The sequence below is a fragment of the Pezoporus flaviventris genome, unplaced genomic scaffold (genome assembly GCF_033815535.1).
Source record: "Pezoporus flaviventris isolate CSIRO_AGI_PZ_B2104156 unplaced genomic scaffold, CSIRO_AGI_Pfla_v1 ptg000040l, whole genome shotgun sequence".
Taxonomy (NCBI): Eukaryota; Metazoa; Chordata; class Aves; order Psittaciformes; family Psittacidae; genus Pezoporus; species Pezoporus flaviventris.
In genome coordinates, this window is record NW_026892588.1 from 9,161,542 (window position 1) to 9,189,541 (window position 28,000).

The window sequence follows — 28,000 nt, forward strand, 5'->3', positions numbered from 1 at the left end:
CCCCCCCCCCCGTAAACCCCTGGTGATAATTTCACATAACTTCACATGTGCACTGTCCACGTTGACCTCTGCGAGGGGTGTGGGCAGGGAGAGACATGGGGTACACTCAGGGTTGGCAGTTGTCTCCCCTGCTCCCATCCCAGCCAGGAGGGCATTACCTGGCTGGAAAACATCACACCGGAGCAGGGATCGTCGCCCACAGCAGGCACTTCTCTGAGTATATAGAATGGGGCTGTGATCCAGTCCCCATCTGCCTCCTGTTCCAAAGTGATGGGCAAGGTGCAGCTGAAGAGCCTGGGAGAAGCTGGTCCCAGGATGGGGCTGGGATAGAGCATCCCTCGCTGGGAGGATGGCCCTGTCACGGGCTGCAGGAGAGGAGCTCAGAGCTGCTAAGGTGAAGTTGCTCCCTTAGGAGGAAAAACAAACCCAAAAGAGACAAAGAAGTGGCAGTGGGTAATGGGAGGTGTACAGTCAGTCCTCGGGTGGGTTACACCAGCCCTGCTGCCTTCTCCTGCACGTTGTACTCCTTACTCCTCTTCACCTTCCAGCTGATGAGGGCCAGGAGGATAGTGCCCACCACCTTGTAGCCTATCTGCAAGCCCAGGTATCTGTTGGAAGAAGAGCAGGGAGACACCATGTCTGGAGGTGGCACCACCCAGCTGGCACCAGGCTGAGCTGGGGATCATCCCCGTGGCCATCCCTGCTGGGGACATGACATGTGGCAGGGGTACCTGTTGCGGAGGAAGTCGTTGTTGTAGTAGGCACAGAACCGGCGCTGGGTGCACTGCTTCTGCCAGTAGATGCAGGAGGAGTCGATAAGGGCACCGAACATGGCCGGAGCTGGCAGCCAGGCTTTGGAGAAGAGAGGATGGAGTCAGGCTGCCCATGCTGCCCCTGCCTGTGTGCTTTGCTTGCTGTCACCAAGAGGGTTCAACACCTCCTGGGGCTCAAGCAAGCCTCCGAGCATGCTGCTGCCTTCCCCCAGCTTCCTTAGGCTACGGACACTCACCCAGCAGTCTCATTAGTAAGAACTGGACTCCAATGGCAAATGACTTCTCGTCCTGGTTCACCACCCTGGAGGAGAGAAGCCATGGGAGGTCAGATCAGGCGGTGTATCTGCATTTAGTGAAGCATCTTTCTTTGCCTGTTGCATGTTAAAGAGGCCCCACTGATTGCAGCATGGGGAACCCATTACAGCATGGGCTCCCCCTGTGCCTTATGACTTCTCTGCCCATTGCTTACCTTAAAACCATCATGTAGAGGGGGTTGTGGGACAGGCAGGCTACCAGGGCAGCAAAGGAGATGAGGAATATGGCAGGAAGGAGCATGTGAGAGCAGCTGAGCGGACAGGAGCCTGTCTTGGCAGAGGACAGCCCACTCGCTGCAGGGATCAGGGAACAGTTCCTGTAGATCTGTTGGAAACATTTGGAAAAAAACAAAACATAGAACTCCCAAAGCCAAGAGCAAGAGTTTTAGTGATGCACCAGACCCCATCACTTTGCAGAACACTGACAAGAGCGTCAGATCCAATTTTAAGGCATGGCCATGGGATCCTGCAATGGGGTGTGTCTCCATCCCTATTTCTCCAAGCAGAACCCCAAGGCATGACAGCAATTCTCTATCGTGCCTTCTCAAGACCACAGCTCCTCTGGTAGACCTCCCTGCCTACTAGACTTTACCCTGTTACTGCTTTAGTCAGGTTCCTACAGCATTGCTGCAGCTTCCATTGCCACCAGCGAGCAAGACGTGCTCTGCTTTGCAAACCACTTATTTTACTCACCACTTGTTTGGGAGTGGAGGAATAAGCGGTGCTGTTTGTGCAGCCAGCAAAGCAGGGAGAGATGTACTCCACATTGTTTTCTCCACACACTGGGTGAAAGATGTGCTCAGAGCAGTGGCACCCTGTTGGCGTCTTAACCTGCTGCTGGGAACTCAATGTACTGCCAAAAAAGAGGAGAAAAAGAAGATCATAAAAAAAATGAAGAAATAGGACGTAAAGGATGTAAAATCCCCCTCACTGGCTGACCAGGTTCCCTGATCCTATTTGCGCTGGGACACTGCCAGCAGCAGGCTGGCCTTCTGCCAGGCCCTGATCCCCTGCAGGTACCTCTGCAAGTTTACATTGAACTTCTTAGCAGTAATTATGTTATGTCTGCAAACAAGCACTCACACACTTCTTATTTCCCCCCTTCCCAGCTGAAAACCAAACATCCAAATGCCTGGAGAAATACATCTGGGCTCCATCCAGAACTGCACAAACAGATGTGCAAGCAGCCCCAGCTGGAAACACCATTCAGACAGAAACTGGAAGCGGGCTCATTTCCAAACAAGCCTGACAACAGCGTGAAAGTCAAGAGGACAAACTGAATTATCTGTCCTGTCTTGCCTTACTAGCTAAGGGAACGCATCCGCTGGAGCAGCACAGTCTGTCTTCTACAGGAAGCTGGCATCAGGGACCTGCCCTTGGGCATGGAGGAATGGGGCAGAACTTATGTTAACCCATCCACGTAGTCCTCAGCTACCTGGCAATTTATGCACTGCTGCCATTGTGGGGTGGAGGTTTCCAAAATAATATAAGGAACCAACCTTTTTCCATGCAATTGCCTTCTTGTTACTCCAGCAAAACCTATTCAGACTACTGCGTCCCAGAGGAGCTAAGGCACTGACACTGGTGGCAAGAGGTGAACACTGTAAGGCCAACATGCCTCCCAGAATTCATCATCTGCAGCACCTGATCTTGAGCTGAGGGTTCTCCTCACATTTGAAGCCCTGCTCTCTCATGGAAAGCTTGGGATGCCAGCGCCTCAGGGTCTTCCATATACTCCTGAGTTCATGGGGCATGCTGTGCGGATCTCAGAGCATGTATGCATTTGCAGAGTGCTTTGCTTTCCTTCACCATGGCTATTTAAGTGTTTTTTAAGTGGGAGAAGCACATAGACTGCCCTGTTCCTTACCCCTCCACTGTGCCCCTGGGGCAGGAGGCTTATTGCTGGCAAAGGGAAACATCTATACAAAATCCCCTTGCTGGCAGTGCATTGGGAAATGAGCGTGATGCACTTGGTGGAGTGGAGTCTAATTCTGGGGTGGAGCCTAAATGCAATATTTATCTTAAAAAAAGACATGGTAAAAGCCAAGTTTCCACCCTGGTGAGGAGAAAGATGATGTCCAGCTGGAACAAAGGGAGTGCACAAGATGCCAATGCGGACATGAGCACTAATACTACTTATTTCTCCCTAGAAATACAGAGTGAAAAATAAAACTTGTTTGGTCAGTACAGAAAATCAGGAATAACTTTCCTCCCAGTCTTTTGGTGCTGTATAGCACTTAGATCTCCTCCAGGCAGTGCAATCGAGGAGCAAGCAGTAAGTAGCATGGTTATGTCTACTGCTTCTTCCCATCCACTGGCATGTATCCCACCCCATGGATAAACAGGTCAAGAGCTGGAGGAACAATGAGCTAAGACCAACTGAATCACCCGCAGTCACCTGAGGGGATAGATCCCATCGATGCGCCCTGTGGAGCAGCCCATGAAGAAAATGGGCAGGCAGATGAGGATGGAGAAGACAAGCACCACCACAGCAAACCGGGGAATGGCCCGGAGGGAGAAGGCAAAGCGCTTCATGATGATTCCTCCTAAAAGCATCCCGAGTGCTGCTGCTGGCAGGTTCACAGCTCCTGCCGAAGAACAAAGGCATTAGCGGAGGGTCCTGCCTGCCAAGCACCTCTCTGTGGGCAGTGGGTGGCAGTAGAGGCTTTGTGGACATCGTGGTGGTTGGGAGAACTCGCAGACCCACCTTTACCCACAACAGACCAAACCCCAAGGCAGCTGGCACCGCCAGAAACCTCAGCCTCAGGAACTTGGCTAATCAAGCTGGGTGCATAATCACTTGCTCTTGCAACATCAATACCTAAAGGGGGCCTACAAGAAGTCTGGAGAGAGACTTTTACAAAGGCCTGTCATGACAGGACAAGGGGGAATGGCTGTAAACTGAAAGAGGAGAGATTCAGGTTAGATATGAGGAAGAAGCTTTTCCCTATGAGGGTGCTGAGGCACTGTCACAGGGTGCCCAGAGAAGCTGTGGCTGCCCCATCCCTGGCAGTGTTCAAGGCCAGGTTGGACGGGGCTTGGAGCAACCTGGTCTAGTGGAAGGTGTCCCTGCCCATGGCAGGGGGTTGGAACTGGATGAGGTTTAAGGTCCCTTCAACCCAAACCAGTCTGGGATTCTACAGGCTTTTAAGCATCTGAGTGATCCAGAGCTGCTTCACCATGTGAACTACAACTGTGGAGGGTCTTTGAGAGTTGCAAGATAGCCTGGCCTGCTGCAGACAGATCAGGAAAGTCATCAACCACCTTGAGGTGATCCCTAGGTCTCATCTGAGAATGAGTTTCCAGTGACTTCCTCCCGCAGGGTTTGGAAAGCCTGGGGAATACGGGGAGGTGGCTCACTGCTGATGGGTGTCCTCTACCGTGCAGCAGCTGCTCACCAATGAGGAAGTTGGCGTACGAGGAGGAGGCACCGTACTGCTTCTCCAGGAACTTGTTGAGGAAGGTGGCCAGACCTGCGATGACCGAGGAGAAGCTGCACTGCGCCAGCACCAGCAGGATGAAGAGGGGATTGAGGAGCAGCCTGAAAAAGATCTTTGGGAATCCTACAGGGAATCAGGAGGTAAAATGTATTTCAGCCATATGATCCTCACATCAGCCATTCATACTGTGAAAAAACACACACCCTTAGACTGTTCCCAGTGAGCTCATGGGGATGAATTTAGACAAGGGATGTCTAAGGCCATCCTAATGCGGCCCAGAGTATGGCCAAAGTGCCCTGAGAAGCGAGGTGGAAAATAGCTCTGCCAGCTGCCTTCCTCCCATGCTTTCCAAATGCACAAGCATCTGGAGCACTTAGCAGCCACAATGCCCTTGTTTGTCTGGAGCAGGGCCCATACCCTCAGGTGGTTCAAACAGACAAAGCCTCAAGGGTTTTGGCAGAGCTCTGCTGGCTGTGTAAGGGCAGGGTCTGGCTCCTGCTGCTGCTGCCGAACAGCGTGTTTTCCTGGTGGGACATTATGTCCCCCTGCCCTTTCAGCAGAGGCAGGCTGACTCCAGGCTCCCCAGGAGCAGTTCTGTTTATTTGGTCTCTAATTAGCCTTCCCCTCCTAGCAAAGACGGGATCGTCTTTGTTCATCAAAGCCCAGTGAGGCAGAGGGAGCTGACAGCTCCAGGATATGACTTCGGCGGATGGAGAGGGAAGGAGGGAGGGGCTTTATCTGGAAAGAAACCATCATGGAGCTAAAAAAAGTCATTAAACTGGTCTCATTAGTGACATCCCTATGCAAGCCTGTTCCAGCTATGCATAAACAAACCAGTGTAAGCTGCAGTGCAATGACCTTCCCAAAGCAGCAGCTGGTGGTGCCAGCAGTCCCATGTCCTCTCCTGAAGCTGTGGGTTAAACCTAGTGTTTTCATGCCATTTTAAGAGCCTCAAACCAATTTTCATGAATAATTCAGGCCCCACTGTCTTATGGCAAGAGGGAGGCTGTGTCCATCTTCCCATAGTCCTTAGGGAAGGGAATCATACAGCCCTCCTGGCACCAGAGCTGGCCCTGGAATCTCCACAGGACATGATGGATGGGCTCAGGGGCCCCTAAGAAGCACCCTCAGCTTGAAAACAACAGTGTGGTGATCTCCACCCACCCAGCATGGCCTGAGGCCCTGTTCACCCTCGCCTTTATGAGCCAGTCCTTTACTTTTTATGAACTCTAGCAGGGAGGTTTCTTCTGCCATCCCCTTCTCCATCTTCCTGAGCATGCCGGCCTCCATGTTCGAGTCCTGGGGAGGGAGCAAAGAGCAGCAACCCATGGTGAGAAGACGTGCATGGGTGGCACCATCCGGGAACGCAGCAAGGCTCAAGAGGAGCAGGGTCTGTCCCAGATGCATTTGACCCCCATTAGACCAAAGGGGTGAATTAGCTCAAAAATCACTGCAGCTCCTGAGCAGAGCTGAAAGGCAAAAGCTTGTCCTGATCCAAGACGTTTTAAGGACTTGAAAAGCTTTTCTCTCCTTAACCCTGATGAGATAGCTGCAAAAAGTCTAAAAATGAAGGCTGGACACAGGTCAGCTCAAGCCTGGAAAGTCGTCTACCTATAGTCATGAAATATTTTGGCTTTGATTTTGACCTTTAAAGAACTGATGATTAAACAATTTCAAAACAGAACAATTTTGAAACTGAACCAGTGGGACTTGGCATTGAAAACACTGAAATGAAACATTTTAATAATTTTGCATCTTTTAAAATGTGGTTTAATGGGAAATTTGTCCTTTTTCTGCAATTTGTTCCTAAAGGAAAACCCCGTTTGTCACACACACATGCCAGTTCTCCACCCAGCTTTAACCCAGTGCTGCTCCCATGTATGCCGCACTTCAGGATGCTCTGCTCTGAGCAGGGACTGTCACTGATGATGATGCTGGCATCAGGGGTGTGTGACCTTGCCAGGGGTGTTGCAGTGGATACAGCCATCACCAGCAGAACCAGACTTTTCCCTTGTGAGAATTTGTAACCACATCTGAGAAGGACTGAATGCTCCCTTTTCTCCCTCCCACCCCTCTCCTCTGGGGACAGGTATTCTGTCCATGGGCACAGCCCAGCCATCAAGATGTTCTGGCCCTCTGGAGATGAGGTCTCACCTGTCCTTTCAGCATGTACCGAGGGAAAAAGAAATAAGGAATGGATGTGAGCACCAAGCAGCCTGAGGAGATCAGCAGCCCCAGCCACCAGGCTCCAATCCACCGCTGATCCCCTGGTGTCAGGGCCACAGTAGCTGCAAGACACAAGGACCTACCATAAGACTTTTGCTCCTGAACATCTAACGATGAAAGGGGCAAACATCCATAGCATATGGACTGGTGGGGCACAGAGACCATGTGGGCACAGTCCAAGGGTCTGTCCAGTGGCAAGGAAGAGCAAATGGATGGAGGTTGGAGCTCCCACCAGTGTTGGTAGCAAGCCCAGCCTTGGTTGCATTTTGCCACCTTCCCCCTGGCTAGGATCCTTCCCCACCACCCCCCCATCTGAACCGTGCTGAGCCTCCTGGATGACTGTAGGATGGATTTAGTCAGCACTGCCATATGCTCATGGCACATGCTCAACTCTTGCCCATTGAGCCAGCCAGCAAGGCGGCGACTATGGGAGCCTGATTCCATCCTCTTCTGCCTGGGGCCTATGGTAGGTTTCGACCATGCTGCCTGCCAGGGATGCTGAGCTAAGACAGTGGCCGGGAAAGGGCACAGCTACATTCCTGGAACAAACTGCACTCCCATTGTTCCAGGCTTGGTCACTCTCTGCTTGCAGAGATCAAGGGAAAGACCCATGCCGGCAGAAGAGTGCTGTTAATGAGCCTGGTTTCCGAGTGGATGAAACTCTAGGCGCCTTCTCCGGAAAAAGGAGGAGAAGGTGAGAGCCGCTCCGTCTCCAGTGCAGACATCCTTCAGCTGGGCCAAGCGATGCTCACGGGAGCTTGATGGATTGCTTGGCTTGGCATGGGGACTGCATCGCCCCATCGTCAGGACGTTAAGGCTGGGAAAGGAACCAGCAGCAGCCTCCGGGTGGGAGCCCTGTGCCAGGGTGCGGCAGGAGAGGAGCCCACACCCCACTGAAACAATCGCTCCACTTCCCCAAACAGGACCACTCCACTCTGCAGCTTGGACGTCATCATGGAGCGACCAGGCAGAGGCTGCTAAATCTGTCTGCCGCTGCAGGGAGCCAGCCAAGGCTTTTTGCTGTTTCCTGCCCCAGGTTCATTTATTATTCTTATCAGGCAGCGGACAAAAATGTCAGGCGAGCTCTGATCTCTCTAAGGAAACACAGGAAAAAGCCATGTTAATGATGGAGCTGGGGAGAATTCTTTAGTGATTAAGTTACCAGAAATAATAAGCACGCACCACAGATAAAGAAAATAAGCCTTGTGGTGGGGTTGGCTTGATCCCTCTCTTTGCAGATACCGGTGGGGAGGAGGAGAAGTAGACTCGAGCCTTCCTGTGTACCCACAGGGCAGTGGTTGCCCTGTGATTGCCTTCTCCATCCTTGAATGCTTCAGATGTCCCTACGCTTCTCCACCACCATGTTGGAGTAGTGTGATACTTCCTCAGCATGGTGGCAGTAGGTAGACCTCAGCAATGCTCACCAGTGTTTCAGTTCAGCCCCATGAGTAGGACACTGAAATGTCCCTACCACAGGGCTCTGCTTCAGGACCATCTGTAGCCTTCCTCATGGGGAGATGGAGTGGAGAAATGTACGAGGGCTCTTTCCAGGGGAGCCATTCTGGGGCTCATGGGACTGGTGGCTGAAGCTATCTCTCAGAGTGACCTTCTGCCTCACAGAGGACTTTTAGGAGGGCAATCGCTCCTTGAGAAATAAATACTCACCAATGTCAACTCTCCCAATATCCACAAAGAGCCGCAGCACCACAGATCCCAGCAAGTATCCAAAAGCAGGGCCAAACACAGCAATTGCAAAGAGAATGGCTGAAAAGAGGGAGCAGAGCCAGTGTGAGAAGGGAACAATAACTTCCGTGTGTTTTTTGTCTTCCCATGTGAGGCATGAATGGTGTTACAATATGGAGAGGAGAGAAACCCATCTTTTATCAAGCAACAGATGATGGGAAGATTCCCATTGCTCAGATACTAAACATGGTGTTTATCCAAAAGGATTAGGAGGAGGGCAGGCAGCTGCCTGCAGAAGTCCCTCTGCTCTGCTGTAATCAAGGCTTTGCTGATGTGCTAGAAGCTGTCAGCTACACCATGAATATCCATGATTCACTGTGACAAAAGGGGGAGCCACAGAGAGAGGCAGGATGCTTGCATCCTGGGCTCCAGCAGGTAACAGAGACCTTCATCTCCTGCAGGAGTCCAAGGAAACAAAGCCTTCTCAGTCCTTAGATCCAAGCAAAGACTCTTGGTGCAAACTTCAGGGGAGGTGGAAAATGCTGAGAGCAAGAAGGCTGGCAGATCCACCTTGGTTCAGCTGAACTATCCCTTTCAAAAAATAGATGACATGGACCTAACTTGTGAGGTCAAAATATTTCCTTTTGACTTCTTTGGAATGAAAGGATTTAAGATCCCTCCCTGAAAGAAACTCTCTGCACAATCTTCTTATGATCAAAGAGAGATAGTTTGCTTGAACTTCACTGACTATTCCTGTGTACTTTGGTGGTCAGGAGCCTTTGAGTATACTGGGTATGAAAGCACCTGATCCCATTGCTGTGCCCCAGCTGTGCACCTGTTTAAAAAGCTTTCTTATTTTTCCCCCCAGTTGGGAAGGCAGTGCTTTTGTTTCTACAACATAAATTGACGTATTGAAGGGCAGGGTCACGAGAGAAGGAGTATTTAACCTCATACATAGACAGTAGTGTTCCCTTTCATAGGAAGATGTAAAGACCTAAACCAAAACAAGACTGACGCAATTCAGACTCAGTAGCCATATCACCTGACACTGACATTCCCAGAGCCCCAGCTGTGGAATATGTGCATAAATATATATAAAATATATTTTTATATATTTGGAATCATAGAATCATATATATTCATATATATTCATATATATGTATATTTAAATCTATATTTTATAATTTATATTTATATATTTACATATAATATATATATTTATATATAATATTCTATATTACAAAGAACAAACCAGTTCCATTTTCCTTCATCTTCAGGACCTGCAGGTTTGGGATTCCAAAGTGTGCTCAGAGGTCCTGGGAACAGAGACCACTCATTGCAGAGGGAAGACAAGGATGCTCTGTCCCTCCTTTTGCCAGCCCAGACTACTATATTTGAGCTGAGAGGAGCGAGTACTACCCACATGGAAGGCTTTCTGTAGAGCTCTTAGGTGGAGCAGCAGCCTTTTCCAGCACGAGCCTGGAGCACAGCACGCCTGGGTGGGTCTGGAGACCCTGCCAAGCACTTCAGTGCTTGTCCAAAACCTGTCCTTGGGAGTCCAGTTCCAAAGGCTTTCCTTCTCCTTTAGTGCTTACCTTATTTTGGAACATCTGCTTTCGATTCCTAAATCACTCTGATGCCTTTGGCTGCTTTAAGGACATTGTTTGGCATCAGGAGGAATTGGTGTTTTAAATAACTGATGGACTGAGCTCAAAACTCACATAGGCAGGCCAGCACCAGATGGGTTTTGCCATTCACAGGGAAAAAAGAGCAATTTAACATGGAAGCCAGCACACATCTGCAGTCAGGAAGTCCTCCTGAGGCTGGGAGTCTCCATAGGCAGGCACTGATCCCATGGCAAAAATGTCAATTTTGAAGCCTTGATGCAAAAGCTGGGTTAATTGGCCTCTGCAGGCTGTCATATCTCTGCTTAAACCATGATCAACTGATGCTCAGAAAGAGCAGGAGATGGCCTCTAAGGAGGTTTCCCTTCTACTCTTTACCCCTATGGATGACATGAGTTCTCGCAGACACAACATAGAAGCCCCAGCGCATCCATCTCATCTCCTTGCCCTGATTCTTCAGCTTCCTAATATCCGCACCACAAATACAACCCTACAGAAAACAGCTGACTATGAAAGGGAGGGGGACACAGCCCAGCCTTTTGATGGGGAGGATCTCATCTGAGTCCCACTGGCTGCTCAGCGCTTGTCTGCAGGTTCCTCTCCAGAAAAGCATTCCTACCTGTCATCTCTACATCTCGCCTTTAAGGTCCAGTGGAAACAAAACAATATACAGCAATGGTCTCACTTACCAACGTACAGTGGGGAGTTGTTTGCTTCTGCAAAGTCGTCTACATAGGATATCCCAAAGGGCTGGATGGGGACTGTCCCGATTCCAGCCAGCAGCTGTGCAATGACCATCATTGCCCATATGCTGCTGGCCTCCTTCTGGGGATCCTGGGTGGTGTTTGGGCACACAAACTTATTCTCTGCATAGCAGAGTTCAGCTTGGACCTGGCTTTTGTTACCTGAAAGGGAGAAGAGTGAGCATTATAATCCTGAGCACATCCCCTGCCTCCTCCCACAATAAACCCCTTAAACACTGGGGGATCTCCCAGAGCTGCTGAGTCGGAACACACTGATGGATTCCAGATGGGTTGCTCATTTTATTTAGCAGTTCTTACCACTTTTCCCTTCCTTTGTGAAGGTATCAAGGCCAGTGGGAAAGCCTAAATATTCACGGATGAAAAAAACCTGGTTTTCATGCAAAAAGAAAGCATTATGGAGCAAACAGAGTAAGTCCTGGACTTTTGATGCTATCTCTTGCCACTCTGACTTTTCTCTTTTTCTCTTTATTATTTGTAATTAGCTCATCATTCCTATCACATTTTTCTTATTAAGGTAATAACTGTGGATTTTCTATGCTTCTGAGCAAACAGACACAAATTTTTCAGGTGATGGGTGGTTTCCATTGGCATAGTGCAGAAGCACATTCCTAATAGCAGGTCACCACAAAAATCCCTATGTGAGTCCATTCCAAGCTGCATTGCCTAAAGGGTTCACATTGCCCATCAGAAGTAGCCTCATTTTCTAATAAGGATTATACTGCAGCCAAAGCAAGAGCCACAGAAGCCTCACACCAGGTTGCGTGCTGTACAGTGGGGCTGCTCTTTGTTTAGTGAGGACAAACCTAATAACCCATGGCTGATTTTGGTCTTTGGTCCCTAGTGGTACCTGGGCAGGAACAGAAAGGGATGTTACCTGGGGCAACCTGGCTGCCCCGAGCAGGACACCTTGCCCATGAATCTCCATTCAGCAGCCCACCTCCTTCCAAAGCAAGGGCCTCACATCTTCATACTGTCCAGACATGTCAGCCTGCTCAAGGCTTCCATCCAAACTCTAACCACAACTGGAATATCTTCATGGGCTGTAAATACTGGGCCAAGACACCTATGGCTTCAGGCAGGGAGCAGGATGATACCTGCTCCTTTGACTTGTTTCCTTTGTGCTAAGAGAAGCCCCTGTCCTGAATCCTGACCAGTTTCTACCCCTGCAAATAAATTTGTCAGAAAACTTGGCTTCTGATGCATGATCCACTCTCCAAACTGGCTGATTTGGAAAACATGGAGATTTATGAGGCTGTGTAGCAGAGAGGTGGCTGCAAGCCAGCACAGAGCTGGTCTTCATATTCCTGTGTAAGCCCTGGCACACTCTCAGCCCCACGCTGGGCGATCATTTTTAATAACATTTTCATGGGGTCTGGGCTTGCACATCAGCCATGGCGGCACCAGATTTCCCTGAGCTGATGGGGGAGAGCAAAGCCAGAGGATCTCTAACCCTTTGGTGGGAGCAGAAGTTGTCAGGCACCTGTGAACCTGTCCTCACTGCAACTGGGGTTTGCATTCTGTTGAGGTGCATCAAGGTCAGGACCTAACTAAAGGCAGCAACTAGCTTAAGGCCATGCAGCAGCTTCCTGGCTCAGCCAAGGCTCCCTGAGCCCAGAGTATCAAGCTAGGATGCAGTGCATGAGGCTCAAAAGGAGGAAAAAGCATCTTCTAACTCAGAAGTGGAAGGCTTTCCCTGCTGGCACTGCTGCGACCACTGCCATTCCCCTCAGTGGCACAGGTACGGGGGGAACAACTTGGTGCAGAGCCAATATGTTTTAGGGTTTTCAGAGGTGCCAATCCCCAAGGAGGCTAAGGCTCCTGAGGCATTAGGAGCCTGAGGCATTGGCATCCTGAGGATTTAGGGGCTGATGTTGCTTTGGGAAGTCCAAAGCCAGCCTTGTGGCATGTGATGTAGGCTCTGCTGCGTATTGCATGCTGCACAGAAAATGAGCTGCTGTCATACACACTGGTTTGTTCGCAAAGTCTGCCCAGTTACACCAGTAAAAATCTTCTTAGGACAGATCATAACGCTTACTGGCTAGACAGAACTGGCCCTGGGGACAGGAGATCTTAATTCTGCTCTATCACCCACATACTGCTCAGCAGCCCAGAGACGACCTCACTTCTCATACTGCAGCACCTCTGTGACTGATCTGCAGTGCCACAGCTGTTAACTTCTTGAGCTATCCAAATGAGACAGATATGGCAAGAACTGTTTGGGTATGAATCCAGCTCAGCATTCAGAAAAGCACAAAGCCTCAGTAGCAAGGTACTACAGAGCCTCTGAGTCCCTTCAAGAAACAGAACAGTGCCCCAGAAGAAGCAGAAGTGAAATTATTTGTCCACAGTCACACAGGGCATCAGCAGCAGAACCAGCATCTCCTGCATCCCCGGGCTTCAGGGTATCCCAAAGTCACTGCCCCATCAGCAGCACTCTCTACTCACAGTTGTTTTCACACTCTCTCCTTGGCTGTTATTTTTTGATAGTTAAATGACATTTCATCATTAATAACAGTGCTGTCATCATGCCCCTTCCCCGGCGGTGCTCAAGGCCAGGTTGGATGGGGCTTTGAGCAGCCTGGAGAGGAGATCCTGCCTGCTGAACTTGAAACACAGACTGCTCCCTCTGGAGGCCTCCGGGAGCCTCTACGGGGAATTTAAGTACGTTACCATGATTACAGCCCTCCTCACCTGAAACAACGGCTGGAACGCGTGCCCTGAAGAGGCAGAAGGGATCTCGAAAGCAGTTACTGCATTCAGAAGGAGTTGCAAAGCTATGCTGAAGTCAGGCATGAAATAGCAAATCTCTGCCCTAAGTTTTCCTTCCAAACCTTGTGTGGATACAATCCCTCCTTTTGGGTAGGCACGGGTAACCCAGCCCAGGACAGCTGGAGATGGATTTGTGCTAGAACGGCTGATGGTGATAAGGGGGAGGCACTTACCGGTGCTGAGCGTGGTGTATTCATAGGGGCCTGATAGGAAGTGGGGCAGGGTAACCAGGAATGCTCCCAGCGCCAGCAGCAGCCCCCCAGCACCAATCACCCGCGGGCGATGAACTCGGCTGCCGAAGTAGCTGACGAAGATGATGAGGACCACATTGCCAATCTGGAGCGGGCAGAGTGAAACAGGGGGGATGTCAGAAGGCATCGTGGAGGAGGTCAAGACCCTATAACTGATTCCCCATTGCTGTGTAAGTGCTCTCCTACCAGGTGGTGTTTGACCCCCACAAGAGCATACCCACCCTGCACACTCACAGCACGTCAGTGCTTGCTTCTCATCAGAAGCCGGCGGGCCAGCTCTTCGGCTTCTGTCACCTGTGCGTACCCTTTGTTGTCATTGACAGTCATCCACATATCCTCCCTGTGATCTAGTTGGGGCTTTTTCAGCACCCACACCTGCCCTTCCCCCATAGAGTGTGCCATAAACTAATAATTCCCCCAAACAGAGTCAGAAATGAAGCATATTGCCTCCATTCCCATGACTCTAAACAGACACAAGGCCAGCTACAAAGTCCAGCTCATTGCAAATGTTTGTAACTCTGGACATTTTCAACTGCAGATATAATCAGCCTAAAAGCTACAAAAACATGCAGCTTACTCAGGCAAGTGGCTGAACAGCATAAAATGACCATTACATGGGCTTAGACAGCTTGGGACAAGCTGGACGTTATTTTACTCTCGACATGTATAGCTAAGAATACTTTTAATTTATGTTTACATAGGCTCCCTTGTTTGTCTGTCTGTGATTCCTGTTGCTGAAATTGCTGCACCCACCAAGCAAAAAGACTGTGGCCCTGGACAGGCAGAGCAGCTCACACAGAACTGGAATAAGGCACAGAAATTGCTCTTATAAAGCAAAGAAATTGAGATGTGTCTGTTGTCTGCAAGCTGTTATTCTTTAACAGATGGCATATGTCCTATTCCAGCCATTTTCCCTTTATATTCTTACAGTAACAGACTATTCTACATGATGTTTGCTCTGGTATTACTTCTCCAGGCATTAATTCCTGTAAGTATATGTAAGGTTTCTAGTGGATAAGGAGCACATGGGTTACAGCTTTGAGACACTCTGCAGAGCTTAATTATGCCAGTTCATCATTAGCAATGTTACAACTGCCCATACTGGGTGTCTTTCTTTGCATGGTTTGGACCTAGTCACAATCACTGGGAAATCCTTCACTGTTGTCACTAGGCTTTGAACCAGATGTAAGTAATGGTTGTGGAAAGACCTGGGCATCCACTTCCCCAAGGACCTGCGAGGATTCACAGTGGCCAGCCTCTTGGTGAAGGATCGCATGTGAAAAGACCAGCTGCATGGAAGGTGAGCTGCCCACAAGCAATTCTTTCTCTGTGCCATCGCAAGAAAGGCTCTGGCAGCAAGTCTTTTCCTAGTTGGCCTTGAAGAGCTACCAGAAAGGATGCAGTTCATGACAAAGTGAACTAGAAAACCTGTTCAAGAGGAGTAAGTGATTAGAAAGTGCTCATGAGAAAATACTCAGCCAGCTCAGCAATGTGCCAGTGAAAGTCAGTCCTTGGCCATAACGCCGTCAGGAGCTGGGAGCACTGGAGAAAAAGGCTAGATCTTGGAGAGACTGCTGAACCGGTCTCCTTTTAGAGAAAGCTTGGAATGACTCGGGCCAGGTTCATTTCTAAAGCCAATGAGAAACCTATGAAAACTGATACTTCCACTTGAAATTGCTCACAGAGTTGTGTGGATACTACTCACAATAAAACACTCTTCACAAAAGCTGTAAGAACTGTAATGAACAGAGAAGAATCATGTTGCATGTATTCTGCCTCCCAGTCTTGTCTCTGCTGGAGATGTATGTGAAATGGTCTCCTCTGAAGCAACCTGCTCTCTGCTGCCATTCTCCAAGGCCATGTTCTCACCACACAACCTTATGCTCAACCTCACACCATATGGTACAGTAGAAGTGAAGTGTGAAGAGGTGTCCAAATGCACAGCAATAGTTGCTTCATCCAGAACATGTAGGCATAACCAATGTGTGAAAAACTCTGAGACCCTATTCTGGGAAGGTACTGGCCACCCCTCAGGGCCCCCACATGAGCTTCTCACTCAGTTACCTCATGCAGGCTAGAGATGAAACCTGAAGAGAGACTGGAGAGCCCAAAGCGTTTCTCGATGGTGGTGAGGCTGCTCTTGAAGTTGGCACTGTAGAGGAGCTGGGAGAGCTGGAGAAGCCCATGGCACAGCACAAACACCTGTGGGCAAAGGAAAGTCCCATCCCAGTTAGTACAGATAGTGCCCCACTGGTGTGTAACTGCTGGTGACCATGTCCCATGCAAGGGATTTGACAGTCACGCACAAGTGGACTCAAGCTGACCAACATGGCTGCATCTCTGACATGCAACAGATCTACTTGAAGGGCTCAGTCCCTGGTTAACTTTGCTTTGCAAAATGAGTGATGCAGTGTTCAGAAGACAGGACAATGAGTTCTGCTTTTGCTTTCCTCTGTTTTACTGCTATTAACGTTCATTGGTATTGGCACTGTGGCAACTGTTGTGCAAACTTCAAGAGCCCTAGGAGGACCCATTGTACTGCTCTACGGTCTCCCCAGAACCTTCTCTTCTCCAGGCTGAGTAAGCCCAGCTCTCTCAGCCTGTCCCCATAGCAGAGGAAAGCATCTTTGTGGCCTCCTCTGGACTCGCTCCAACAGCTTCATGTCCCTCCTGTGTCGTACAAAGATAAATGAGACAGGCTTGACTTTGCATTGACTCGGTTTGTGCTCCATGTTAGAGCCAAGCCTGTGGCTGCTGTGTGACAGCTGAAAGGGAGCTGTACTGGTTTAGACTACCTGTGATGCAGTATTTCCAGTTGGTCCCTTGGATCCACTCAGCTGTAAAGCCAATTAACAGAACCTGCTCCAAGGCATGTTGCAAGATTAAGCTGAAAAGGGGCTTTAAAAGCCCCAGAGGGAAAGCATGAAGTATGCATAATGCAGCCTCACTACTGGAAAACCTCTGTAGTAGTCTAAAAACAGCATCTTTCCCTTGAGTGAGGCTATGAGCTGGGCCAGAACCCAAGCTGGAGGGAGGCACAGCCTCCCCAGAGCAGAGGAGAGAATACAGAGAGTTTATAGGGCAGGGCAGGAGAGTGGTCGAAAGAGCCCCGGTGGCCTGGGAAAGGGAAGTGCTCTCAGCCAGGGATGCAAGAGGCAGTTCACAAGTGTCTTTTGATCTATATTTAGCCAGAACAGTTCTCCTTTATTTTTCTTGGAATGGAATGCATCCACATGGTGCCAAAGGTATTTTAAAGTCATTTAAAAAAAAGGGGGGGGGGGGAAGAAGATCTTTTAATTTAAATCTACAGGAAATCAAATATTTGCTGAATACCGGAAGCATGTCCCACAAAGATAACGGCTGGAAGCCCAAGATGATGAATGTAGGATCAAAGGTACTGCAGGGCTGACAAATTCCTTACGTCCTTGGCTAGGAGAGCAGCAATCTTCTGTATTAGTATTTATGTGAAACGGTGGTAGTGCTCAGAGCCATGACCCATTGTATGAAAAAAAAATCCTCAACCCAGAATAAGAACTAAATTGTCCATCCAACACAAGGGATACAAATGCTGTAGGTGGGTGAAGTGGCTTTTTGGAGAGTAGAGAGGATGCAGAACCAGCTCCAGCAATAGCAAGAGAATTTGGTTCAAAAATAGGGAAGAAGAGAGCTTATGGGAAGCTTCTCCAGTAAGGCAGGATAGCACCAGGCAGAAGACACAGACGGATATCTAAAAGCATAAGAGATGGGAGAGATGCTGACAGGCAGTCGGGGAGAAGAGGATGGAGATGAAAGAGCAAATGGAGCCCTGGTAGTGTGAGGGCAGGCTGGGAACAACTTGGAGACAAAATAAGAGGGAAGAAGGGTCTCAGGGACAAGCTGACATCTTGAACTCCCCAGCCACATTCTGGAGGGGTGTCAGCAGATAGGATAGCATCAGGCAGGTATCTGCCACCACAGCAGCTGAGCAGGAGAGGACAAAGTCCCAGGCCGGGACTTTGCCCCAGTATAAAGCCGCAGAGCAATGACGTGGAGTGTAACATGGGAAACTCACCCAGACTGGGACAAAGTGGAAGTGAAACATCTGAGAGTAAACTCTTGAAGCAGAATGACCTCTACACCCTCCAGCTATCGACTCCTACATAAAAAATACCCATCCTAGCACGTAGTCCTACAGGTGAAAGCTGGATCTGCCACCTTCTCCTTTTATCCTGACCTGGGATCACCATGTGATTAGTCCAGCCAGGCTGTATCTCTGGCCAGACCCTATTTAAGTCATTCAAATAAAGAGGCACTGGCTAAACAGTGGAGGGCCAGGACACCAGAGATGCAGAGCAGCTGGAGGAAGAGTTCTCCCGTTATGAGGCATTAGCTGGAGAAGCAAAGCTGTTTACCAATGGGGAGGGAAGGAGATGGATCACTGCGACTGAATTTAGTGCATCAAATGGCAGCCGAATCCCAGGGCAGATGGGGACACAAGAAGTGTTGGGGGGAGAGGATGCTCTCAGGGAAGGAAGATGAGGAGAAGCAGCCTGACTCCCTGAAATGCTGGTGTTGGCAGGGGATGGGGAGAAGGTAGAGGCATCGAAGGAGCATGGGGAACCAGCACTGTCTGTGCTTTATGAGAGGATGGAGGGCAGGAGATGAGAGGAACAAGCTGTGGTCAAAGGAGCCAGGAGATGGCCTAGTGATATGCATTGGTGAGAACGTGGGGATGGACAAAACAGGGCCACGGATTCCAAAATGCCTGGGAGCAAGCTGGGGCTGCCTGCTGTAAGGGTGGCATGGTGAGAGAAACAGCTGGAGAGTGGTGACGTGGGGAGAGAAAGACTTCAGGGGATGACTTTGCTGCAGGACTGTGCGACTGGAGCTTGGCTTTTCTAGATGTACTTTGTCTGCAGGTGAGAGATGTGCCTGACCTCAGACTTCCCCTGCATTCAGCAGATCCAACTCAAAGTACCAACTTCCCAAACCTTGGAGGCTCTGAGTACAAATAGCTGGGAGAGGGGCTTGCTTGGAGGCCCCCCCAAAAGGAGCCCCTGTGTTCATGCTGACCACCCACAGCCTGCTGGTGCATGGAAAGCAGCACTGACCTGGTCCGTTCCAGCTGCACAGAGCACCAGATGTGCTGCTCTGGCTGCATGTACTCACTGAGCAACACCAGGAGGGGATGGAGCTGCTATCATTCATCTTCCATAACACTTAACGAAGAAGGGGTTTTTAAACAAGAGCCAAGCTCATGTGAAGAGAGGTTTCGCTGATGCAAAGCCAAAATAACTGCACTGAACACGAAGGTTAAGGAGTCAGGGACACTCTCACAAAGTGCCGACCCTCCAGATCAGATGCCCCCATCAGACCCTGGTGTATTTTTGGAGCTGCAGGCAAGCAGCAATCACAGGGAGCAGCACAGAGAGGCCCGAGGCGTGCACCCACATGCACCCACACACACACATACGTACAAAATCCCCTCTTAATCATCCCCACGTTTCCTTTGGAGCGCCTGACCGATCCTGACTCCAGGCTGTTTATACAAGACACTTGACTTCTTTCCAAGATGTACTTCATTTAAAAGGGAAGCAAACACACGGGGGAAGGTCCCTCACAGACACGCAGTTCATGGGGCACCTCCCAGGCCATGCATTTTGGTAAGAAAGAGAGGGGGCTGTTCCCTCCAGTCTGGACAACACTTCTCAGAGTTCAAAGCAAAGATTTGGCAACTATCCAGTCAATCCCAACAAAAACCTCCTCCAGAGGAGACATGTTCAACAAGTACTCGACCTGGTGGGGCTAAGAGGTGTGCAGGCTGGGCTGCCAGCAGCCCCCAGGTATGAGGATGCAGCAGCAAGGCTGAGGTCCAATGCTGACACCAAAGCATCCCTGTGAAATGTCGGGTATGGCCACAGTGGCTGGTGTGGTGTGCACATGGGAGATGTCCGAGGTGATGTTTCAGCCCTTGCATCAGCCTCAAAGACCCACTTGCACATTTTGCACTTCCCTCAAGCTAGCAGGGAATAAAGTAAGGCTCTGGGAGGAGAAAGGGGGTCTCCCAGCCTTGTGCTGAACTTATAAAGCAGACAAGGGTGAGGAAGCGAGAGCCAGGGGGTAAACCATCTTTGAGGTGGGTGTTCTTGGGATCAGAAGCTTGTAGGGTCAGAGGGAGGTTGCTGCTCCGGGGGCTGGATGTGTGCTCTAGGAGGAGGCACTGTTGCTGGCAGTGCTGGTAGGCAGCAGGCACTCGCACTACCCCATGCCATATACTGGGGCAAGTGAGCTGTATTCCCTTATCTTGTGGCTCCCTCTTTCCCTATTGCTTACTTAAGATAATGCACTGTCAACACTGTCACTGGCATTACCAAACAGGCACACACAGACTGGACTTCAGAAAAGCCTATTCTGAAAGGTGGGCTGTTTCAAAAGAGGGTTTTAGGGGGGCATGCTGGAGGAGCATCCCTTGGTCACTGAGTCAGCCAGCAAAATGCTTGGCAAGTTGGGTTAAATAAGAAAGAAGCCCACAAAACAAACAAGAAATGCTTGATAACCCCAGCATGCATGTGCTGGCCTCAGGTCAGACCCAAGGTCAGGTAAAAAAAATCAGGTTTGTTTTTATTTCAAAGCAGTGAATTGCCTCTATGGAGCCTCCAGGATCTAGGACACTCCTCTAGGTGGGAGCCTGGCTTTGCTTTGCAGGAACCAGGGGCTTGGGAAGGTGCTACTATGCGTGATATGGTCACTTTCCCTTCCTCTCTGCCACCTGGAGGAGTGACTTGAAGGTTAACTCCTTGCTCTGCTTCCACAGCTTCATGCTGAGGTGGTGGCACTCATGTCCAAAGTCATCCCTACCTCGCTTTTCAATGTCTTCTACTTGGCAGCCCTGCTTGGAGATAGGGACGGCAAAAACATTGATGGTGCTGCTCACCTTTGAGGAGAAAGCACTGGCAGCTCCTGGCTCTGGCTTTCATGTACATGCATCTATGCTAACCCCTGCGCCCAACAGCCTTCCCATAGCAACACCACTGCTATGATGAATGGAAAGGCAGGGATGGAAAGAGACAGGGCTTAATTCCTGGAGTTCATAATTAAACCCGCAGTCCTGCATCCAGCTGTGGGGGCAACAACCAATGGAAGGTATCCTTGCCCATGGCAGGGGGTTGGAACTGGATGAGCTTTAAGGCCCTTTCAAACCCAAACCAGTCTGTGACTTTATGATTAATTCATTAGATGGTCACAAGAGCTGCCTGGGGAACTGTAAAGAGGAGTGGAGATCCTCACAGAACCTGTCAAACAGCTCCTGTGTGACTGATGACAGTGAGGTAGGATGGGGCCAAGAGCAGTCACTGCAGGAAGGTGCAAAATGAATCTGTCTGGAGTAAATGTTTGGAGAGGCCTAGGAGTAAGGTCTCTATGTTAGCTCTTTCCCTCCACACAGTACTGTTACAGTTACATTTTGGGCTCCAGAGGGCCAAAGCAATATTGTTTGCCCATAGTGGAAAGTCATGGCCCCTAGCAGGAGACCCCAACCTGCCCACCTCTGAAGGCTTCTTCCACTTTACTCTCCTGAGCTTCCAAGGCGGGGGGGGGGGGAAGACAGGAGGGTGGAACTTTGGGAAGTAATAAGAATATCCCCAAAATCTTAATAGTCAGTGGAAGACAGGCTATTTATTTTAGAGCTTGTATATGAGCAACACTCACTACACGAAGAGATCCTCCTGCAGGAGAATGGCTGAGATCACTCAGTCCAAAAGAAATACATAAGCTGGAAAAGTATACAGATGTGTATAGGGAAACACACCCCTCCTTCGCATCTCTTTCCTACATGCAGCTGCCTGGATTTATAGATCAAAAAACACTGTGAAAGATGTAAAAACCCCCAACATTTCCACAGGAGTAACCAAATCCTCTGCCACACAGTACATCCCTGAGCCCAGAACATGGTCCAGTGGCAGGAATTGGCTCCTAAATTATATTTCTACTAGAAAAAGAAAGAAAAGAAGGCATAAAAATGTTACAATAGTTGGGGATTGCCTGAAGCATGCCGCTGCCCAGGTTATGGGCTGCAATGATGACTGTCTGCTGCCAAGTAATCCACGCTTTACAACCCTCAATTGTCAAATGCAAAGACAATATTTGCTCTTTTTGCAACAAATGTACACAAGGGATTTCCCTACGCTGTATCCCGATGCCCTTGCAAGGTCCGTGCAAGCCCTGCTTTGCTCAGCTGTTGTAGAGGGAATGCTCCAGGACTTAATGTCCCTGCCTTAACATGCAGGTGTACATTGCAGATGTCAGACAGAACTGAGGGGTTTGGCTGTGGAGGACAGCTGAGACCAGACCCACAGCATGTGGGGTGCAAGGGTTTGCTGCTTCCCAAGCTGCTGATGAGAAAACTCTCCTGCCTGCAAACTACGAGGTGTGCTGTTAAGCAGCCTTCCCTCTTCCTGCCACCAGACCGAGCGTGCAGGTCAGTTCTGTGGTTGGGTCTTTGCTCTTTCAGTTTTTCCCCAAAGCTCTCTCTTCCTTATGGTACATCAGGATCCACCCGTGATTTCCTTGAAGGCAGCTTCAGCTTGACTGTGTTTTCCCTGACCCACAAGTGTATGCAAACACTCCTCCCGCACACCCGCAGCCCTGGCCATGCCTCCTGCTCCCTATCAGCGACACTCCTCTCCCACTTTGCTCATGGTAATCTTATCTATGCTGACCACTCCTTGGTTGTATTTGGGCACTGAACCACCTCGCCCCTCATAAAATTATCTTGTTTGATGTCTCCTAGACCTTGATCCCACTAAACTTTCCAACCCGTTTTACCGTCTGACTCTTCCCCATCTTTTTCCTTATCCCGCTGCTGGTGTTGGAGGTGAAGGACAAGCAGTTCTTCCTTCTTGAAACCCAGTTCCACCAAAACCAAACAAAAACACAGAGTCAGATCCATCCAAACCCAACCTTTGCTTTCTGATACCAGCACCATCACCAGGAATGCTGGAAGACCCTGGTCATAGCAGGTCCTTCTCCCCGTGCAACCCCATTTGTCCTAATGACCCAGCTTGCTTTTTTGCTACTTACAAATACTCATCCAGCTTTCCTTGCACAGTGCCCAGTATTGGAATAGTCTTTGAGTTTTGTGCTTTAGCCAATGGCCCTAATCAACAATGACTTTCTCCTCTTGATGATTCCCTCTCCAAATCTACAGCCATACCGTCTTCAGACAAATGACGAATCTCCTGTTCTTGCTAACAGCTAAGAAAAGCAATTCACACTCTTTTCCAACAGGACATGAGATCACAACTATTATATCTCCAGGCTTCTGAAATACACTCATCTCAGCAAATTCCTTTAGTCCCTTTAAAGGCAGGGACAAAAAACTTGCCCTGGTGCTGTTGGGACCTCAGAACCCAAGGCAAGGCTCCTGTTTCTTCTGCAGAAGGAATTTAGCCTCCCCAGTGAGGGGAGAGCTCCCCACTCATGGCCATTACACACCACATGCCCCAGCATCTTCACCCTGCGATGATTTAAAGCCTTAACACACTCTGAGAGTCCACAGTTCCCTCCTGATCTTGCTGTCCCCCCTCCCTACACTTTTCCATACCATTCCTCTCCCTATCCCAATATAACACCCAATTTAAGTCTGCCCCTAAGGCTTTTAAATCTCTCCCTGGACTCCATCCAGCTGACATAAGTGACAAAAACTTTCTGTTATCCTCCTGTTTCCTCTTCCATGTTGGGCAGTCACAGGGTAAAAGCCTCTCCCTGCCTGCGCTCCCAACCACTTCGCACTGCTCCCCTGCACTCTCCAGCTAACAGGCTTCCAGCTAAAACCAGTCCAACTCCACTAAGCAGCAAGATATTTATAAAGCTCTCCTCCTTTTCATGTTTCTGGGGATCCTGAACAAGCAATTTGCTATCAATAAAAACAGCGCAAAACCATGGGAGAGACAATAAAGGTGAAGAAGCCAAAATATCTGAGGCCCTATAGATAGATAACAGCTTTGATATAATCCTTTTTCACTGGAAGTCTGAAAGGGCAAGATGATTGGAGACAGCGGTTAGGACTCTGGACCCAGGGACATTGATGGGCCATGCATGGGTATCAAAAAGACTAACTATGCACTTCACCTTTCGAATCTGTTTTGTTCCTTTAGGCTCTGAGGTCTTCAATGTCCCCAGTGCCACCGGGTGTTGGCATCCACCTGAAGGTTGGCTTCATCCTGCATTTGCCAAGCGGCACAGCTGCAACCTCCTAAAATCCTAATGCCAGTCAGCACAAGCCTAGAAGCTCTGGTGAACTTCAAAGTTCAATTCTCTGTTCAGTTCAAAGAATGATGTCCCTGCTCATCAGCACCCACATCCACCACTGCTGTAGGATTACTGAGATGCTCTAGACTTCTTCTAGGGGACAGTGCTCAGCAGCAACCTCCCAGCTCCAAAACCTGGAGTCCTTTTGCATTCTGCTTTCTCTCTTTAACATGATTCAAGATAAACAGCCAGCTTCTAGCAGAGTTCAAGCAACATCTGAGAGAGCACTCAAAAACATAAGCACAATGACCAGGTTTATTCCAGCTACAAGATACGGTGCAGACAGCAAACACGCTGCTGGCTGAGCCAGGCGGTGCCCTTAAATATCAGTGTAGACAGAGCCTTGGTGCCACTTGGAGTAATTGCAGTATTAGCTACAGTCATTAATACCCACATGTAACAGGGAGTAACTTCCACAGCAGCAACAACGAACTGCCACCAACCCTATTCCCATAGGGTACAGAGATCAGCTGTAAATGCCTGCTGTGTCAGAGCACAGATATGAGCCAGTGGCCACATCCACAGGACATTGCCTGCTCCCCAGGCACCTGCTTCTGCACCACTGCTGCATCCCCAGCAGCGAACCCCGGCACACCATCCATCCCCAGAGCTGCCATCTCCATCCTGCTCTTCTCTGTGAGGGTGCTGAGGAGCTGGCACAGGGTGCCCAAAGCAGCTGTGGCTGCCCCATCCCTGGCAGTGCTCAAGGCCAGGTTGGATGGACCTTGGGGCATCCTGGTCTAGTGGAAGGTGTCCCTGCCCATGGCAAGGGGTTAAACTGGATGAACTGTAAGGTCCTTTCTGATCTGAACCAGGATTCTGTAATTCTGCTGCTTTCCACCAGGACCTTTCCCTTTCTGATGCCCATCTTGAGCATCATCATGCTCCCATGCCTCTGAATATCAGCAGCAATGGGGCTAGGGCTGAAAAACACCCCAAGAGCAACGGGAAACAGTGCAGGGAGGCGGTGGTCCCCATTGTTTGGAGCAAGGAAAAGCAGGACGGTTAACATAGCAAAGCAATTCATTATTTTTGGCACCAGCCATGCAAAAGGAGCTCCAAAAATGATCCTGGCATGTGAGCTTTATGGATTAAATACGAACTTCTTGATCAAAACTTGGAGCCTGCTACAACTGGCGGATTTTGTTGTGCTGGAAACACTGTCTCTGTCAGAAACTGCTATTGTTTCTATGAGGATGCTGCGTCTTATTAATTTTAATTCCTTTATAGAGTACCTGTCTCTGGATGAAGACTTTAGATAATACGGTATGTGCAGCACCAATGGCTTCTCATAACAAGCAAGTGCTATAAAGCCATATAAACCAAGATGCTTACTGTATGCCTTGTCTTCTGATGACCCATTCACAACAAAAGAACTTGCCAAACCTGGAAATTCATTAGTGAGACGTAGATTCTCTATTACTCCAGAGGGGCTGAGAGGATGGATTGACAACTGTGCACAGGCCAGTGCTTTCCTACCTTGAAGCAGTTATTTTTTAAATGTGTATAGACTTTTAACACAAATATCACAGCAGAGGAAGAATGAACAGCTCAGGAAAGGGTGGGGGACATCACTGCCTGTCAATTATATACATTTGCTCTTAAAAGGAAGAACTTTTCTCCAAGGGATGGATGTCCTGATTCCCCACCATTCCAGATGGTACACATCATCGGGTGCCAACAAGCATGTTTTGGTAGAGCTCAAACTGTTTCTTAACACACTTGCACAATGCCAGTGTTGGGCTGTTGACTTTTTAAACTAGAAGTGGTTTTCTTCTCACATGCTGGTGTTCCCTTAGGGGCACCCATAGCCTGCATCCTGCCTATAAGATGTGGAAATGGATTAACGTGTATTTGCTGGGGCTTTTTTTCAAACCCTGAAGTTTTACATCCTGAAAAAGGCATCAAGTTTGGGGATGTTTTTTGCAGATCCAGGATATTTTTGCATGCTGCCCTGTGAGCACACAGCTGAAAGAAGCTGTGCACATTTCCAGGAAACAGCATGAACTGCAAGAAGGGCTTGGTTTGGGGGTGACTTTACTCACTTCAAGCCATGGTAATTACTGGAGCAGCCGATGGGCTTTAGAGCCACCTTCTGCACCTCCAGCAGAGGAGGTCACCAGTCCCTTCCAGAGTAGGCTGGAGGCAGCCCTAAATTACACAGGGTAACTCTTCCTCCTGGAGCTCACAGCCAAAAGGGGCCATCAAGACACCTGCTGGAACAGCACAGTGAGATGCAGGGCTGGACGACATCAGCTGGGATGATGCCTCCAGCCCTGGGAGCCCAGAGGACGAGGAGCAGCCTGTTGAGAGCAGCCTGATGATACCTTACAGCATTCCCACAGCACCCCAACAGAACTGTTTGGCTCCCCCCACCGTGATTTGGTGAAAGTTTTGCTGCCCAGAAATCAGCCACAAACAAGCATAGCCCAAAGAGCAGCGGGCAGTGCCACCCTTCATGGAAGGCGAGGAAAGATGGGTAGAAAATAAACCCCAAACCCATCCCAGACCACAATGCCCTACCCATGGCTGCACACTCCTTGGAACACAGCTGGGAAGTGCTGACAAACCCCTCCTCGCAGCAAACAACACACTCATAGTCAAGAACACCAGTGGGAAATCGCACCCCCGCCCTGGGCACAATTGGCAGCAGCAGCAGCAGCAGGAAGGGGTCCTGGAGAGGATGTCCCCTCTCTCATGTACCCAAAGCTGCAAAACCCCTGGGAGCTGCCATTCCAAGACCTGCACCCAGCTGCTTTGAATGCCGATGTGTGCAGGTGCTGCCAAGAGAGGCATGAACATCACCCCCCCCCCCCCCCCCCCCCCCCCCCAAGGGAAATCCTGGCTGGCAGGCGGATATCCCAGGGACAGGAATCAGCACATGCAGCAGTCCCGGTGCCCATCCAAAATGAGCCAAAATGTGCTGCATGGGTCAAAAAAAGACAGGGTGAGGGATGGTGTAAAAGCAGGGTTTAAAACGCAAGAGGTGGCCATAGGCTGGTGTTTTCTCATGCAGGCAGTGAGCTTAAGATCCTGAAGTTCAGGCAAGAACCGGCTTTCAGATGACAGCTTTTGTTAATAGGGGCAGGTGAGTAACCAGGCAGCCAGCACCAGAAAACCCACTTCAACCTGCTGAGATTTTGCTTCTGTCACTCCAAAAGCCCTCCTCACCAAGGTTTTTAAAGCAAGTCAGCATTATGATAGGGCAGCGTTTTCTTTTCGCACCAGGATGTGGTTAATCATTCCCTAAGCAGCAGCACACAGCGTACCGGACACTCTGGGTAAACCCCACCGCTCACGGAGAGCTGCCCACGCCGCTTCCACGCGGCACAACACCCGCACGCCGTGCCAGGTACCACTGAAACACAGCCAGGCCCCCCAGCCCTTCCTGTGCCGAGCAGGACTCACCTCAGCAGTGTTAGTTATCCAGTACTGCCCAAGGAGCTGGCTTCCAAATTCTGCATCTTAGCAAACACCCTTGGTTTTACTGTCAGTTTGCATTGGGAATGTGGGGACCCGTGGGATGGGCTGGGGCTGCTCTCAGTGCAAGTGTTCTCCTCCCTCGCCACCAGGGAAGCAGGCGCATCCCTGCCCGGCACTGCTGCTTACCTTGATATTGCAGAAGATACTCCGGGAGCAGGTGCCGGAGCTTTTGGGGACGTCAGCTGGGGACTTGCTGGCTTCGGGGTGGACTCCCATCATGGGGGCTTCCAGGGGAGCCCCAAATAGCAATGCTGTGTGTGGGGTCCCGTCCCTCTCTGGCCTGTCCTGATCCTCGCAGCACGCACAGTCAGTGCCGAAAACCCTGTGAGCCTGTGAGTGAGGCAGGCAGCGTGAGCGCAAAGTTTTTATAAGTCTGCTCTGGGGA

The 28,000-nt window shown here is 49.8% G+C and overlaps 1 protein-coding gene across 3 annotated transcripts; it reads right to left on the minus strand.

Moving 5' to 3' along the window:
- Window positions 1-12: 12 nt before the first annotated feature.
- Window positions 13-28,000, minus strand: SLCO2A1 (solute carrier organic anion transporter family member 2A1). Of its 3 annotated transcripts, XM_061465203.1 has the most exons (14): window positions 27,742-27,995; window positions 15,910-16,047; window positions 13,768-13,930; window positions 10,751-10,966; window positions 8,419-8,517; window positions 6,682-6,815; window positions 5,745-5,826; window positions 4,486-4,650; window positions 3,486-3,675; window positions 1,781-1,940; window positions 1,243-1,412; window positions 1,010-1,074; window positions 732-852; window positions 14-608 (listed from the first exon to the last, which is right to left on the minus strand). In XM_061465203.1, exons 1-14 carry the CDS (start codon window positions 27,832-27,834, stop codon window positions 488-490), a joined length of 1,917 nt encoding a protein of 638 aa, XP_061321187.1. In that variant the 5' UTR covers window positions 27,835-27,995; the 3' UTR covers window positions 14-487. The 3 variants fall into 3 exon arrangements, with proteins under 3 accessions (XP_061321188.1, XP_061321187.1, XP_061321189.1); XM_061465204.1 differs by lacking the exon at window positions 15,910-16,047 and having other exon boundaries at window positions 13-608; window positions 27,742-28,000; XM_061465205.1 differs by lacking the exon at window positions 10,751-10,966 and having other exon boundaries at window positions 27,742-27,996.